At 43.9% G+C, this 17,696-nt stretch overlaps 2 protein-coding genes across 4 annotated transcripts in view; both read right to left on the bottom strand.

The window, feature by feature from the left end:
• Nucleotides 1-3,669: 3,669 nt before the first annotated feature.
• On the bottom strand, nucleotides 3,670-6,269 carry LOC134552104 (intraflagellar transport protein 70B-like). The gene has a single exon (XM_063400443.1). The coding sequence runs from the start codon at nucleotides 6,202-6,204 to the stop codon at nucleotides 4,204-4,206; it is 2,001 nt and encodes a 666-aa protein (XP_063256513.1). The 5' UTR covers nucleotides 6,205-6,269; the 3' UTR covers nucleotides 3,670-4,203.
• Nucleotides 6,270-9,117: 2,848 nt separating this feature from the next.
• PDE11A (phosphodiesterase 11A) overlaps nucleotides 9,118-17,696 on the bottom strand; it is a 112,406-nt gene continuing 103,827 nt past the window's right edge. For all 3 annotated transcript variants that reach the window (XM_063400442.1, XM_063400440.1, XM_063400441.1), the window contains one exon: nucleotides 9,118-12,658. In XM_063400442.1, the coding sequence (XP_063256512.1) occupies nucleotides 12,497-12,658 (162 nt within the window). In that variant the 3' untranslated portion in view covers nucleotides 9,118-12,496. The remainder of the gene's footprint in view (nucleotides 12,659-17,696) is intronic.

Here is a 17,696-nt window from a genome sequence, read left to right as displayed (position 1 = left end):
ACACCCGTGTTCCGAATATGAATTTTTCAGGGTTAGACTCTTCTACCTTTGCTGGAAGCTAAAGCCAATATGGATTTGTGGAAGTTTTGAACTCAGACTTCTAAAATAGGACTTTGTCAGTAAGATACTGTGGAATGGGCTGTCAAAATCAGCTTTTATTTTTGTATGTAACTTCACCATTTTTAGAGAAATAATATTTCTCTTCTTGTTCATCTGCTAAAAGGGGCTTGCTTACCCAGTAGAAATATGCATCACTTTCCCAAGGAAGACAGTCATCGTGCTCCTCCCAGCATTGTATAGGACGATTCTGCTGTCTCCCCTTTTATCTCTCTTACCATAAAGTCAGGCACCTCTTGATTACAGAAATGTTTTGATCAGCTCTGACTGTGGAGCTGATCACAAGGGTCGCTGGCATTCACTACCTGTGTTGTGCTGATGCTGCCAGCAGACATTTGATGGAGATTGAGCACCAAGGGGATCCAAGGTGGGGCATGATGTAAATTGTATCTCCGGCCTTCTGTGCCTCTCCTGCTCCTGCCAGTGCAAGTGGGCTGCTATCAGAATGCTGGTCTGAGGCCTTTGCTTGTTTTTTGCAATGTGTGCTGTGATTACTGCAAGGGTAATTGGAAAAAAAAGATGTGTCTATTGCAGTACAACACAGCTTGTCACCTGCAACATGGGTGTCAAGCCCTTGCAAGTTTTGAGGACAAGAACATTTCACAAGATGTCCCGAAAGGACAAAGAGGCTATGCAAAAGAGGCTATTGGGGCAAATAAAGTCCTGCAGACTGCCCTTGGTACGGTGGTGATGTACATGGGAAGCATCTTGTGCTGCTCACCTTTCAGACTCTGATGCTGCAACAGAGGGCTTCTTTCCCCTTGCTCCCAATTAAAACAAACAAACAAACAAACAAACAAAACCCCAAAACCCAACCAAACAAAGGCTCTTGCTTAGGAATCTGAGCTTATCTACAGCTTAAAAAGGCTTATCTGCCCTTTGCAGGCCCTGGGAATATGGTCAGGTATTTCTGGGTAGTGGTTTTGATTTTTTTTTTTTTTTTAACAAAAGGACTTTGCTGGCTTAGGGCATTAATTTAGGTGGATTTTACTATATGTATAGGGAGCATAAAGTGTTACTTGCTATCTTCCTTTCTCTCTAAATAAAAATGTATGTGCTTTCCTTTAAAAATGTATTTTGTGTGTAAGTCACATAGTGATAACATTAAATGTGGTATAAAGATGGTAATAAAAGTGGCTGTAACATTTATATATTTTTCATGACCAAAGTGCTCTGCAGTGGGAGATGCTATAAACGCGTGCTTGCCATAGGAAGCGACAGTCCTATGCTGCAAATGATGCCAGCCACATGAGCACAGGCCCCAGTTCTTCTGGGCACAGAGTGGGTGGTAGGCAGCTCTCCAGGACAAAATGAGGGCGAGGGTGTGGGCATCTCCCCCAGCATGTCACTGCCATGGGAAGGCTGGGTGCTACTGCTGAGGAAGATGCCACGGTGGGCAGCGTGGCAAACGCTGCTGGAGTGGAGACTCCATGCAGAAGCATCTCTTGATGCAGCAGAGGAGGAAGAGCCTGTCCCAGGCCTTCTCCTTCTGTTGTACCTCAGCTCTGCCTCTCCACTTGGAGGTCCTTGTGTTCAGCATCACCCAACCTGCTTAGAAGCCCTGGGTTGTCTGCGGGCACAGCATACTCTGAGAGGGAAAACACATAAAAACATCAGGAAAAGGGAAGAACAGGAAACATGCTGCTCTTGGCACTTCAGCTGTGATGTAATGGGATGAAGCAAATTCCAGGCGTGCCGACTGCCCTCTAGCCGTATCTTCTAAAACAGCCACAGCTTGCAGAACTCCACAGCCTTTTTTGGGGCAGATTTTTTCCATTGCAGCATGGCTCATCTCCCTCGCCAGCCTGCGGCCAGGGAGGCGCTGCCTTCGCTGCAGCGGGCAGTGCGTGCCAGCCCCAGCGAGCCCCGCTGCCGCCGCCTGTTCGCAGCGCCCCGTGGAAGTGATGCAGCACCTGAGGCTGCAAATCCTGGCACCAGAGCCCTCGTGAAAGCCACACTCTGGCCGTACGGAAACCCAAGAGCATATGAGTATCTGAACTGCTCTGCATCAGAGGGCATTCGACATTCACATGGGCACGAATCTGCAGAGTGATTTTTTTTTAAATGTCCAGTGACTTTTACAGAAAACGCACAATGAATATTAAATAAAGGGCATTGCCTATTACTGCACTTCAGATGCTGTTATGTGGTGTGACTTTTTAAAAACTTTTTTTTTTAAAGGTCATGCTGTTTATGCTGCATAATATATAATACAATTGCACTGTAAATTAGAGACATGCTTTACAGTCTGCTGCTGTGCTTCATGGAGATGAACAAAATTTGAAATCACAGGTCTCCTCTCCATGGGGAAACAGTTGTGGGAAATATTTAATATCACAATAATCAGGGGCTTAATGGCCTAGTGATGAGCTATGCAGGCCTCTCTAGGACACCTTGCTGCATCTCCTGTCTGTTCTCTAGTCTCTCTAGAATATTTTTCCATTCTTAAAACTGTTAAATTTGATTTTAATTTACTGTTACAGGACGTTCAGGGTAAACTGCAGCATTACCTAACTCACAGCATTTCCTTTAGCCACACATGGTATGCTCAGCCCTGAAAGGTTTCTCCTCCAGCAGACAAGAGTTGACTGTGCTAAAATGATTGTAGGCCTCTGCAGTTCCTATATACATTAACTCTCTGGAAGGACTAATTATTCTATTGCTTTATAATAGCTTCAAAACCTCAAAAATGCTGTTCTCTTTCTTCCCAGGTAAACTAGAGCATAGAAACTGGATTCTGAGGGACATGCAGCCTCATTCCAAAATTCCCTCAGGACGGCTCTTCAGGGAGCCAGTATCAAAGGTAAGCAAGTGAGTTAAAGCCATGGATTTTTTGATCCTTATTTGAAAAACTTCAACTCACACATTGCTTCGAAGGGCAGAATACACAAAAAGGAGAGTGGAGCAGAGAACCAGACTGCATAAAAACACTGAAAGGCATTTTAGTCCCACTTCACTGTGGAACATGTATGTCTGAAAAGGGATGGGAAGACTGTTGAGAAATAACACGGACTGATGCCAGGGTGAAGGAAGTGCCAAGGAAAGGAATTAGGCAAATAAACAGGGTTTTGGAGAAGTGTTGAGAGGTGCAGGAAGAGTGTAACACAAGGAGGAAACTGAGAAGCAGATTTCTTCCACTGAAAGGTATATGTTATAAGCCTTGCATGAAATGGAAGTTACATGGGTTTTTCTTTGATAAAGATGAAAAAGAATATAATTTCACATTCACGGGTCTCTTACCAGAGACTGTTTTAACAGTATTTGGATTGGAGGGGCTGCACACAGAGGACTGAATTCCTACGTAAGCACTTGCTACCAAACAGGTTTGCAGGACAACAGCTGCCTCCCGGATGGTGTGGGCATGACGACTGAGGGGCAGCACTGAGCAGTGTCTCTGAAGCCACTTGTCATAACAAATTTTATCTCAAAGGCAGATCTAAACTGAGGTATCATCCTAATAGAGCCTTCTTGGAATTTATTCCCAGCCCCCGTATTACTTACAGAATTTGCTACAACACTCGTGCATTATTAATGAATTAGCAAAAGGAAATGTTTATGTTTGTAGAAGTGTTTTTTTTAATATAAAGCCATTTCTTGTGTTTAAATATACTGTCGATGTGATCTGCAGCATATTAAAAATACCTTAAAAAAGCAGAAGAAAGAACCATTTCACACATAGGCACAAATGAGAGAATTAAAACAACAGTTTCTTCAAATTCTGTCCTAGAAGACACAGATAACAATTTTTTTTTTCAAATGTCAACCAATGCAAAGAAATTGATCAAAATTTCAGAAGGATAAAATATTATCTTATAGGTGAAAACTCTATGGAATTTCTGTAATGACATTCCTGGTCAACACATCTTAAATTTTATTTAACATGACTGCTTACTGAGAATGCTCCTAGCTATCTGGTACAGCTTAATTTCATGAAAATATTCTATTTTCTACTTTTGTTAAACATTGTTTTGTTTAACATTGTTAAAATACAGCACAAAATCTTTAGAGATTTTTGTGAGGGTTAGCATTACCTCACAAGCGTAAGAAAAGAACAAAGTTCTCATTTCTGCTGTATGATAACACCATTTACTCAGCCCACCCAGTGATCTTATACATCAGTGCCCTCAAAAGCCTGGCTTCATAGGTGACTGTGTTCTTCCCACTGTGCATCCCGTTCTCTTCAAGGGGGTGCTCGATGACAGCTGGGATGTTTCTTCCATACTGTTCACATTGCTTCAGAAACTGCAGGCACTCCTGGATCACACTGTCACGCAGCATGAGCATGTGCTTGGACATGTTCTCCAGCAAGGACAGGAAACACCGCTTAGCGTAATACCACGTGTCCGTGCTCAGCTTTTTGTTATACGGCTCCAGGCTTTTAATAATCCTGGAAATACCAAAGTCATAGTTTCCCTTCACACAGTAGAGGGTACCAATGACTAGATTGACAATGCAAAGATGGTAGGTATTTTTATCAGGATGATCATAAGACAGCTGCTCTTCTGCCTTCTCGATCTTCCTCATTAGTTCCTCTGCATCCTCATTCTGGCTGGTCAGGATGTAGGAAACGCAGAGGTTAGCTAACACAATGGCACTGACATCAAGAATGTTGTCGTAGTGCTTTTTAACTATTGGCTCATAGAAGCTAATAGCCTCTTTATACTTGTTCTCCTGCATGAAGAGCACGTGAGCCACATTGAGCTTCCACACCTCATGTTCCTTGCAGAACTCCACTGATTTGTGGAAGATCTTTTCCACCATTGCGTAGTTCTTCATGTCCCAGTAAATTTTTGCCTGGGCCATCAAGACAGGTACATATTTATCCATAGTCTCATCATATTCATTAATTGCCTTTTTTAGAGCTTCATCATCCCAACTTTGCCTAGCTTCCTGTACCTGCTTTGTGAGTCTTCTCAGCTGCTCAGTCATTGCCCCTGCTGAACCATCTAGTTTGTGGAAAGCCTCCTCAGGGGCAGTTTGACAAGTAATAATGGCATCCAAGAAGTTGTACAGATACGGTGTGAGCAGTTTGTAGGTCAGATGGGCATTCTCTGCCAGCACATCAGCTGCCAGGTCGTAGTATTGATACTTGCAATAGAGAAGCAGCAAGTTACTGAAAGTTTCTGGTGGATAGAGGTTCTGCAGCAGAAGAAACTGCAGCTTCCCAAACCCCTCAGTGGGCTGGCTTTCCATGTTCATGAGCGCCTGGTTGTGCAGCGTGACGGGGTCCAGCTCCTCCTCGGCCCTCGGCGGCATATCCGTGAGCGCTTCCCGCGCCGCGCGCATGTTGCGCACCTGGTACTCGATGGCCGCCTTGAGGTTGAAGGCCTCCACCAGGGCCGTGCGGTGCAGGAGCAGCGTGTTTCCCACGCTGCGGACGTCGATGCCCTCGGTGCTCATGCCCACGTTGAGCTCCGGGTGCTGGTGGATGCCGCGCTGGATGATTTCGGATATGTGCTTGAGGGCCGCGGTGTACTGCTTGGCCGCATAGGAGCACAGCGCCATGTTGTACGACAGCTCCGGGCAGTACCCCAACACTTGCATGGCGCTGGCAAACTTGCCGCTGGCCTCTTCGTGCCGGCCCTGCCGGTACAGCAGGCAGCCCAGGTTCACCTCGGCATCGGCCCGCTCCGAAGGGTCCTCGGCTGCCTTGGAGTCGCCGTCAGCAGCGGCGGCGAGCTCCTCCTCCACCAGGCTCTGGGCCGCCGGGAGGTCGCCCTGGGCATAGTGCACAGCGGCCTGCAGGCGCAGGGCGCGGCGGTGGAAGGCGGGGACGTCCAGCAGCGGGCTGGCGGCGCGCAGGGCCTCGGCGAACAGCCCGGCCTTGTAGAGGGCCTGCGCATGGCACAGGCGGTACGGGTGCAGCTGCGGGTGCAGCGCCACCAGCTGCTCGTAGCACTCGGCCGCCGCCGCGAACTCCTGCAGCTGGTAGTGGCAGTAGCCCAGCAGCGAGAGGCAGCCCCGGGAGCGGCAGTTCTTCTGCAGCCCGCGGTTCAGCAGCGACACCGCCTCCGCGAAGCGCCCGGCGCCGATGTGCCCGTACACCACGGCCGTGTGCTGCCCGTCGGGCACCGGCGCGGGCTCCATGGCCGGCCCCGGCACTGCCGCGGCGGGGCGGAAGCGGCGCCCTCGCTGCCATGGCAACGGCGCCGCCGGGGCGGAAGTGCCGCCGTGCGGGCGGGCGCTGCCCCGGAAGCGGCGGCGCCGTGTGGGGGAGATGGCGGGGGACGGGGAGGGCATGGCGGGGGACGGGGAGGGCATGGCGGGGGACGGGGAGGGCATGGCGGCCGCCGCGCCCGGGCCTGAGCGGCCACCCCGCCGCCAGTGGGAGCTGGTGCCGGCAGCGCAGCCGCGTCCTCTGCCTTTGCCCGCCCTCCTCTGCGCCCCTCCCTGTGCCCGTCTCTCGAGCACTGCCTGGGCTAGAATGTTTCGCCCCTTTCGGGATCTCGCGCAGCTGGGAGGAATAAAGAGCAAAAATCAGCTCCCGTCTTTCTAAATGCTGTGTAATAGTTCCCTTAACCAGCAAGTGGTGTAAAAGCAGGCTCTAAGCTAAACACGTAGCCCAGGGCAGGAAGGCTTTAACTTCTGTCTTGGGCTTTGTCAGCATGAAACCTCCTCTTTACAGCCCATCAAGATCCAAAGTTGCTTGAGGCTGGTGGAAGGCAGGGGGTGTGTCTGTACCTTGCCCCAATCTGACAGCTCTCCTGCAGCTTTCAAAAGTAGAAGAAATTCTAACTTACTTTACAATGTAACTGTGCATTGGCAGGACTTCTTTTCCCCCGTGGTATTTCTCCTGAACAGTGATACTCCAGACCAAACACTGCATAATGTTGTGTAATTTCTGGACATGTGAATAGCTCCCTTAGGGTTACCAGACAGATCTGTTTTCTGGTCATTCCAGACTAATGCCAGGCATATCCAGTGAAGGGGTTTGGTTTGTCCCCAGGAATGAGTGCTGCAAGGTTGTGTGTCAGAAATCGTGTCTGGGCTGCATGTTTTCAGGATCTTCTATTTGTGTGATTCAGTAATTGATAGATACCGCTCTGATTAATCCCAGCAAGGTAGTTTCAAAGAAAAGTAATAACAATAAAGAAAATCATAGTAAGCCATTAAAATTATTTATTTATTTGAAGACCAATAAACCCAAGTTGCTAATTTCAAAAGCATGCTTTGAAAGCTGAACCAGCATAGTTTGATCTACTAAAAAAACCAATAAGAGTAATGGTTTTAAGATGGAAAAAAAAGGAAAAGGACGCAAAAGTCTTTTAAGTTACACATTTTGCAAGTATCTGGGATTCACTTGCATTACAACAGACACATGGTATTTCTATGCATCTGTCAGCTGTCTCCCACAGGGAAAGGTTTAGGGTTTATAATGGTAATCCCCAGAAAACTCTAAGATGCAATGGCCAACATGCTTAGAAATTTGTAATTAAATACAAAGTAATCCAAGAAAGAAAAGGTAGCAAGCAATATACAGGATGTATTCCAATAGTGGTACATTCCAGTGATGGGAATCTCTGGGGCATCTCAATTCTGCAGATTGTATGTCCCACTTCATTGCTATGTTAGAAACCATTCACATGATTTTACCCTTTGAAAACTCTTCCTTTGAAAAAGCCAGTAAAAAAACCTTCTTGATCTATATTTTCTTGCCCATAACACTCTAGGCATTGAAGTGCCTGTTAGTATGTTTTATGTATCTTTGAAATAAACCTGTTTTAAAATTTCACTCAATGCACAAATGACTTATCAGGAACTAAAACTGTTTTATTTTTATAAAGGGAAAATAAGTATTTGGCCTGTAGACTGAAACACTCCTGTTTTCCACTAGAATGAGTTCATCTAAATATTACAAATGGCATTAGGCACTGCTGGTTGCAGTTTTCAAAAATAATTTGTGAGGACTAGTATTGGCTTTGTTGGTAACTACAGGCACATTATGAGATTGCAGTGCACTCTAAGAAGGAGCAATTAGCAAGGTCACCAGACCAGGAAAATGCAGCTGCTGTTCCAATGACACCTTCTGAAGAAATACCTGAGCTAAAATGAAACATATTTGTCTGTACTGTGGTTACAAAACATACAACTGACCTTCTTGGAAAGACCCTGGCCCTGTAAATAGTAGAGACTGGCTGAGACAGAGCTGTGTGGAGACTTCTGTGCCTGCCTGCCTCATGAGGCATCCAGTTTAAACCTCAGTGAGCCACTGCTGCCTGACCTTGTGCAACTCTGCTTTGGAGGCGAAGCAAAACCACATCCTGACAAGCAGAGTCTGCATCTCCATCCCATTATGAAGCTGTACTTTGTCTGTAGATCCCGGGCTGGGAGGGAATTGTCTGGTTTCACTACTCAACCTGTGGCCAAGACATGTTTTGGACATCTTGCTCTTGGGAGGTTGTTCTGTCCCAGCTGCAGGAGAGCCTCTACCTCAGGTGCTCCTTGCCTTGAACAGTGTTTAGTTTTTGGGTGGGGTTACATTGTTGTGTTGCAGGGGAGCACTTCAGTGCAAGGGAGTGCACATACAAGACCTGAGCTCTTCCACCAAAGCCTGTCTGCTCCGTGCCCCTCCCAGCAGTGAAGCCAAAGTTGGGGCTGTACCCAGTGGGCATCCTTATCTTCCTGCTGAGCACAAAAAACGGGCTTGGGCAGAAGGGCAGGAGAAAATCCCACCCTTGTTACTCGCCACCAGCTGGTAGGGCAGATGCACCTGCAGTGCAGAAGCCTGCTGGAAATCAAGCAGCATTTGAATGTCAAGCTCCTTCCTGATTAGCTTTTGCACCTACATTTATAGTGGTTTTTTTAAAAATTATTGTTTTATTTGGTGGTTTGTGGTTTTTTTGGTAGTTTTTTTGTTGTTTTGTTGTGTGGTTTTTTTGTTTTTTTTTTTTTTTTTTTTTTTTGTGGTGGGGTTTTGGTTTTTTTTTTTTGGGTTTTTTTTTGGTTTTTTTTGTGTTTTTTTGTTTTGTTTTGTTTTTGTGGGTTTTTTTTTGGTTTTTTTTTTTTTTTTTGGGGTGTTTTTTTTTTGTTTTTTTTTTTTGGTGAGGAAAGGGTGATTTTGGTAAGTGATTTCACAGGTGGGAATCCCTGGTAAAATTACTGTTTGGCCTGAACTACCTTTGAGCATGGGGATGAAGACCCAGATCTTCTCCTCAGCATTTTCTGGAGACAGAATTAAGGCTGCTGCCTGGCTCTTGTGAGACTCAAGGCCTGCAGTTCATGGGCCTAGAAACCTGGCCGAATTCAGGCTGCAGTTGGTGAGAGTCAGTAGGACACCTGGAAAAAAGGCATTGCCACAACCACGTGAAACACCTCCGGGTGTCCTAGGGACAATATATGTGCCCATCAAATTTTAGCTCTGGAATTGTAAATGCTAGAGGCCTCATTCAAGGCCAGATTTCCACTTACAGCTGGGGCAAAGAAATGGTGACTTGTCTTTTGCTGATGTGCTGGGAATCTCAAGGGAAGGGCCAAGCAGAACTGTCCTGGGTAACAGCTGTGTTCTCCATGTGCTCTCTTGATTTGTCCTTGCCTCTTTTGGACCCATGTTTTATGTGCATTCACAGAATTAGGATGATTTCAATGTTGGGGGTTTTTTTATCTCTCCTTGTTCAGGAGTCAGGGAAGCAAGTAAAAGACAGAGAATGAGATTAAATAACCTACACAATCATGTCTCTCGTGTGTATCTCAGAGAATTCGGCAGAACTGACTGAAATACTGGGAAATTGTTTCCCTATCAGAAATAATGAAAAGCAGATACAGTTGTTGATCACCAAGTGTATGAGCAGTAGCTAAAAAAGTGTTTCCCACAATCTTAAAATATAATAGATGTGAAATATGTTTCTTTACTGTACTACATGCTTCCACAAAGAATCATCTTTTTCTCTCAACATTGTTTTTGCTTTTTCCTAAGCTAAGCCTTAAAAGAAGAATATAAGGTTTTTGTTTGTTTAGTTGGGTTTTTTTTTTAAGATCGAGCTATATGATTTTCAGAGACCGAATGCTGTTCTGAGATGCACTGCTGGGCCCCCCAGTTTCAGTAGGGTTGCTTCATTTTGCTTGAGAACAATTTGATAAGATCAAACCGTGTGCTCTCATTTTCTTCCTTGTGATGGAGGAACAGAACCATAACATTAGTCAGCAGTTTCTGAATTTTGACCCACAATGGCAAAGATACCAAAAGACAGGAGAAATAGATGGAGGCAATTACAAACAGTCACTTGATTGATGGTTGACATTGTTAGGGCTTCAGCTGTGTGTCAGGCTGTGGTGCTGCCGAATCCCCATCCCTGCCAGTGGGTGTTGCCATGGGCAACAGTGCACTGAAGCCAATAAAAAGGAGAGGAAATGAGGGGAGACTGAACCTTCGGGGAGGCTGTAGGGTATGCATTATAAATTATGTTATACTTAGCAATATGCAGTATCAAAATTCAGGAAAGCCGTGTGTACCTGCCAGCAGTACTGTCGGTTCCAAGTATCTGTTTTTCCTATAAAGTACGTGTTGTATGGCTTGCTGCTTACTAAACTGCATTGGGCTTTATTCAGAGAAGAAGGAAGCAGTAAAAGAACAGCAGAAACGTTTCCATTTGGTGCATGTACTCACTGCTGTGCAGTTTGCATTTCTGCTCCTTCCCTGCTTCCCTCTGCAAGAGAGTGATGCGGTTCAGTTGTGCACTAACAGATTGGCTCGCAATGCTACTGAATTTCCAGCTATTGTCCTACAAACCATTAGAAGCACGGAGCATTTTTGTTATGTTGTGTTTCTTTTAAAGAAGGGATCAGCAGATCTGTTGTTTCTGTTTGATTGTCAGACAGATGCAGTTAGCTTTTCTAAGGCTTTAACAACTCAGTTTCCTTAGAAAGGAGAAAAGTTCTTTTAGCATCTGGTCAGCTGGGCCAGGTTCTGATTTCCATTAAGCTGATGCCAGTTCAAGGTAATTCCATTGAAGTAAATGGAGTTTGGCACAGGTGTAAAACTAAGCTGAATTCAGCTTTAATTTCTGCTGCCAGACAACCCTATATTTAGAATCCCATTTTTCATGGAGTACAAAGGGTTTGTTTTTTTTTCTTTTCCCCTATGAGTGGGCACTCACAAGCACTGCAACATGAGTCCTCTTGTGTCTGGTCATGCAGCAGAGAAAGCAGCCTCAAATCACAGATCACAGGTTTGCTGCATCAGTCATTTTGGCACTAATGGAAGGAGACCGACTTTCAGGTAATACTAGGGTCATCACACAGAGACACGTTTGGTTTTGTGACCCATCATATTTGATTAGATTTTTAGGGATGCCTTTACCACAGATGCTTGTGAGCTTTGACTAGGGCTGTGCTACCTGTAGTAATAGCATTTGAAATTGTACTGAAAGAACTGAGAGAGGGTAAGGGGCAGTCAGTCCAGTGTGATGATATTCTACCTCTCCACCATTTCAAAATACTAATTTCAACTGGAAATTATACTAGAAAAGCTTATCTATGGTCTGCTTTTCAATGTAATATAAACCTGAAGCACAAAGCAACAGATTTCCTTTTTTATTTGTATTTCTATTTTCAAAAACACCCATTAATCTTTTCTTTAGGCGACACTATAATTTTTTAAAAAATGGATGTGTAACAAGAGCATTTTTTAAAAGGAAAAAAAAAACCCTCTAAAATTACCATGCAATATTTTGCCTTTATGCAAACTTCCTCTTGCTGAAAAATTTGCTGCACTGTTAATATGAATTTCTCAGGGAAGAAGGGACAGCTTGGTGTTTTTAAAGATAATAAAGTTTGTTTTTAAATGTAGCAAAGGTAGGCAATTCTAAAGGCCCTGATCAATCACTAAGAAGCTTTGTTGTAAAAAAATACTTCTTCAGAATACAAAGCAGGCTTTTCAGAACATTCAGGCATAAAAGAGGAGGGAGAGTAAGAGAGGAGCATCACAAAAGCAGGCATAATTGATTCATAACATGTACTGAAGAGATGCAAAACAACAATGTAATTACACACTATTCTGTTTTCTGCAGCTTCTTGCATATGAATTGGCCAGCTTGCATCCCAGTCTTGCTGTGTATTATTAATTTTATTAAGCTGCGAGTTCTTATATTTCAGTCTGTTGTCAGCTTTACAGATTTTTACAGCAGCAGTTGAAATGTAGTGGAGCTGAATGAACACTTCTTCTGTTCAGTGTTCCGTGTCGCTCCAGATAGCAGCGCAATCCCGCTGCAGGCTTCTGTTCAGTCCCACTAAGCCTTCCAGGAAAAGCAAACTACGCTGCCATCAAGATAATATCCGATCAATTAAGCACGTCTGGGAAGGCATTCCGAAAAAATGGTGGGTCTAAGCTTATGAAAACCTTTCAGACAGCTCTTATTGTAAAGTGACACTGATATTTGCAGGCTTAATTTATGTCTTTGAGAGACATGGCGAAGCTAGAGGAAAAGGAGGACAAGGATGCCGCCTGAGAAGGAAGTCTTTTTTGGTGCAGCTCCTCCCATTTACCTCTATTTACTGCCACGGAGTCCAGCATGGGCTTCAGTTTCACATTCAGTTTCACTAGACACTGGAAGAAGATTAAAAAGAGGATGAGAGAAAAAATATTGACAGTATATCCATTCCTTTTAAGGACAGTCAATGGCATAACAGGAAAAAGAGAGTTTAATCTGCACTATGCTCCTACCCTCCTCACTCCCAGCTGTAAATACCTGTGGAGGTAAATTTGTTATTCCTATTGAGTTCTCTTTAGCTATCTCATTTGTTTTACGTAAGGCTTTAAGCCACCAAAAATGTAAGAAAAGGCACATAAGATGGCAGAGATGCTGCTTAACCACTGTAGCTTTCTTGCAGTCCTTAATGATAGTCCTTCTGAGGGATCCCCTAGCGCCAGAGGCTTCCAGCTATGGCATCTACAGCAGGAAGGTCCACTGGCTGGATGACAAGCTGGACAAAGCTGAAATAATCTCCCTAGTGCTAGATTCCTTTTTCCTATAGATGACTAAACCACAGCAGTACTGTGCTTTCCCATGCTGGCAGAAAAAACAATTAGTGCGTGTTCAAACATAAATGAGTTTTCTTTGAGGCTGCACTGAAATCACCTCTTCTCTACATACCCAGTCCAAAGCTCACAGAGGCCAGTAAGAATCTTTAATCTGTTTTCATCTGGCTTTGAATACATCCCCAAATGATGGAATTTCTGCATACCTTTGCTACAGGTTTATTTTACCTTCCCCTTTAATACCATCTGCTTATATACAAAGATCACAAGTGCTTTTCTTGGTTTTGTATCTATATTAGAGAGAGACAGAAATTAACAGCAGCAGTGGATGTCAGGAAAGGGTTAACCAGTTGCCTCCCAAGTGGTCATGTAATGTGTCCTTTCAGGACAGAGGAGGGTTCTTTTGCAGCTTTTATGATTAGCAAGCAGTGGCTTTTGCAGAGAGCTGGGCAGCATGCTTTCTCCTGTAGCATGGAAACTATGTATTAGTCCTTGCAAAGAAGGTGCCAGATTAAAAACCAAAGAAGACAGCAAAAGTTGTTCTTCTAAAAGTGCAGAAAATTATAAGAAAACAAAAGGAAAGGGGAAGCAGGTACCTTTGCAGTTGATCAGTTTTTGCTTTAAATAGCAGGGTTAACAGCAACTGCTTCAAATGGTCCCCAGAGCCCAGACACTGCTATAGAACTGGATTTTTTTATAGCTAGCTTGCAAGCCATGAGAGCTTGGCTTGAAGCAAGTCTTCGTAGATTTTTAATTGAGCTATTATATGATAATTAAGGGTTAATGGCCTGATTTTAAGATGTGCTGAAAACTTGCAATTTCAGTTGACTTCAGTAGGAAATATGAATGCTCAGCACTTATGAAAAATCACATCATGAGGAAGAAGCTGGAATTTGAATCAAATCCACTTGAAATTATTTCCTTAGAATATGGCCCAGACTGGGCAGATAATTTTGCAATCTTGGGCCTGGGGTAAGAGGCAGGGTTCACTGCAGTCTCTGCCCCCTAGAGCATTGCTTGCTGCTGATGGTCATTCATTTTATAGAATGGATAAGGATTTTAAACATTCCCATCAGCATGCCTCACAATTCTGCATTTTATATATCTTTATTTCACACTGTTGTGTGTTCCTTAAAACTGATTTGGCAGAGTCTAAACCAGAGGGGCAGTAATGCATTATAAACTGCTGGAAGTATCTGAAAAGCTCACTGCTAATACCATTAAGACCTGCATTACCACTGCCAGCTCAGTGTCTAGAGGCAGCACGTGAGATGCTCAGCCCTTGACAGCAACATGTCAGAGATCCTGTCTCTGCAAGGCCAGTATATTCAGAAGTTTTTGTGAAGTATTTTTCCAATATACACCTTAGATTTTATATATGTGTGTGTATATATATATAAAAGCAAACAGCCTAGTGTTTAAATCACTGTTTAAAAATCAGTACACTTCAAACCTCTCTAAGCACAAAGGTGTTCTGCACTCACATCCTGTCAGTCCCAGGATCTCTAAGTACAAAATGCAGTACAGGCTGTTCCTGTAAAAAATATATATATATATATATATATACACACACACACACACACATACATATACATATGCATATGCATATACATATACATGTACATACATATACATATACATATACATATACATGTATATGAACTATACCCAGGACCCTGTAGCAGCTACAAGCAGCATAGAGAAGATGGAGCCCACGGGGACTGCGGGCTCTGTCTCAGTGTGCCCGTGCAGCTCTCGACTGTGTGTGTGTCCTTCCTGTAACCTTGCTTTTTTGCCAGGACTGACCACAAGGCCGTGATGTTTCCAGCCCAGTGCCAGGGAGCAGTTGCAGAGGTGTGGGCGTCACCTCCTGCTGCTCCTGTCCCTCCAGGTCTTGGCACCTGCCGTGGCTCATGGCAGGAGCCAGCCCTGTCACGTACTGTGCCAGGATGACTGCGAGTGCTCGAGGTGCTGACAGCAATTAGCTTTGCATCCATTACGGCAGGGACCAGGAGCCCAAGCAGGCTGGGAATAGATTCAGGAAGCACCCCCACAGTTCTATGGTAATCACTGTTATCTTATGAGCTGTAAACATATTTTAAATCTGTAAGTAAATGCACATATATTTCTTTGGAATATAGATCTAAGCAGACATTAAATTCTAATAACCCAGGTGCGACAGAGGCTACCAGGTAAATAACAAGAATGGTTAACTACTAACATTAAGTTTGATGAAATAGATTATAAAGAGTATTTAAGAAACAATAAACCATGTCTTTGCTATTAATTTTTACCATAGCACCAGCAATTAATTCAATGGAATACGTACAAAATATATTGTGTAATTTTAAGAAACTTTATTTTGTTGCACATTAATTTAGCTTAGTGATACTTGACAGTGCAGATTTTGCACTTGGTCAATAAAATGTCTTTATTCAGACATTGATTTGATGTTTGAACCACTTCTTCTGTATTTAGTATCCTTTCACTTTGGGACTTTTTCATTCTGATCTAGCCTTTTAATTAAACTGACTACTATAATTCCTATGGAAATTAGCTTTTATTTTATTTTTTCCAGCTACCAAAGCATTTCAGTAGGGCTTCCCTGATACAAAGTGCACAAATTGGATTTTATTTCTTCTTGAGATGTAATTAAAAACTCATTTGATTACTATATATCTGGCCCTGTTTTAATTATTAAACTCCTGTAATCAATTTGCTTTTATGAAGCTTCTGGGAAATTATCTCAAAAGCAACACATTTCTCTCCCTTCTGGCAGGGTCTGGACCATTTACTGAATTACATTCATTGCACCTGTTCCTGATCCGGATTAAACCACCAATTTATTCCCAAAGCTCTTTAAGTTTATTTAGCTGTAGCCTTGTCAGGGTTTTCCACCTCCTGGCTGCAGTTTTTGCCTTCCATTTTATTGCATGAGAACCCCTTGATGTACTGCTCCTCCATGCCGCTATTTTTGATGCATGCCTCTTACAAACAGCTTTGCTAGTGATCTGTCTAATTTGGTGTCCAGGTTCTTAATGCCTTATTTATTGCTTGCCTTCCTAGGAAAAGGCTTGTGTTCACCAGCTGTGTGACACGGGATACCACCACATAAACTCAGTAGCTGCAGAAATGCCCTGTTCCTCATCCCTGCTTGGTGCAGAGGGCGAGCTGGGAGCTGGCAGGCAGCTGGGCTCGGGGAGAGGGAGTCCCTGCCTGGGGGGAGCTCCTGTCTCCCGAGGCCTGGGACCTCACTGCCCACTTGCAGTCCTTCCTCTGCAGTGCAGCTGCCTTGCTGCACAGCAATAGGTACAGGATTGGGGACCTTTCCCATTCTATCCCCTTTGCTGTAAAAGCTGTTCTTATTCACAGTGAGAAAGCGTGAGGGAGGCACTGCCTGCTCCAACATTAGGAAAAGCCAGAGAGGTTTGCAGCTCCCTTCTGCATCCATGTATTACCTCAGATGTGTGACTGAGTTGTTTGTCAGAAAGTTACTGTAGAGCAGTGTCTGTTTCTTAGCACCTTCAATTATTTAGATGCCTTTTGGGACTGTGTATTACTCTGCCCACAGCATTCTTTCTCAAGGTATAGCTTTGCTTACATACAAGCTCCTCCAGCACAAGAAAAGGTTAAAGGCACTTCAGCACTACATTGTGTGCACCTGGGAGAGGGGCAGAGCTGCCTGAAGGAAGAGTTCAAAATGGGGAAGAACATAAAGTACTCAGAGGAAGTTATTTATGCAAGAAGGTAAGGAGGGCAGAGCGGTTTGGGGTTTTTTTTTTCCTTTCCTTGTGTATAAAGATGTATATTTTGGTAGGTAAAGCATATAGAATGTAGAAACAAAACCCTTCAGGGAGAGGGTGATGAGGAGCAGTAGAGAAATTTGTTTGTACCTCTGGGTACCAACTTCCTGGGTTGAAGTGGGATGTGGAAGGAAAAAGACTTCATCTACTACATCACCTTCATTTCTGGGGAAGGGTATTAGCAAAACTGTCAAGATGCTGCACAGATGTGGACAGAGGCTAAACTATTGCTAAAGCAAATACAAAATTTTGTTGTATTCTAAGACTAGTACCAAATCTCTTTAAAGAGGAGCAGAGTATGTCCAAACTTACAAACGCTGCAGGACTTCCAGAGTATATGCTTTTCTTTTTGCCCCCTCCCTGCCGAGATTCTCATCCAAATATTGACCAATTCTGACCTTGCTTAACTTACGAGCTTTGACAAGATTACAGCTCATGAAAGTATGGTTGCGGGGCTAATATTTGTAAAGTGAGTTTATGGAATAAGACCATATAAATTCATTTTTATGACTGAGCACATATAAAAAAGTTATAGGTCTCAGTGTTCACTCTACTTTGGAACCTGGTGGTTTCTAATGAATCACTTTTATTATGTAGGCAGTTTCTTAGTTGGAAGGGAGGACCAGTGACCGAGAAGCCATGGGGATAAATTCAGACTTGGTGTAAGCATATGAAGCATTGTTGAAGTCAAGAGAGTCATGACCAGTTACAGCAAAGCTGAATTGGACTCCTGAGTTTTGCTGAAGTGGCTTTCACATGAGAATACATAGGCCAAAGGTGAGCCATCTATCTGAAAGTCCTTG

This window comes from Prinia subflava, chromosome 6 (genome assembly GCF_021018805.1).
Source record: "Prinia subflava isolate CZ2003 ecotype Zambia chromosome 6, Cam_Psub_1.2, whole genome shotgun sequence".
In the NCBI taxonomy this organism is placed as follows: Eukaryota; Metazoa; Chordata; class Aves; order Passeriformes; family Cisticolidae; genus Prinia; species Prinia subflava.
This window is presented reverse-complemented; position numbering and strand designations above follow the sequence as displayed.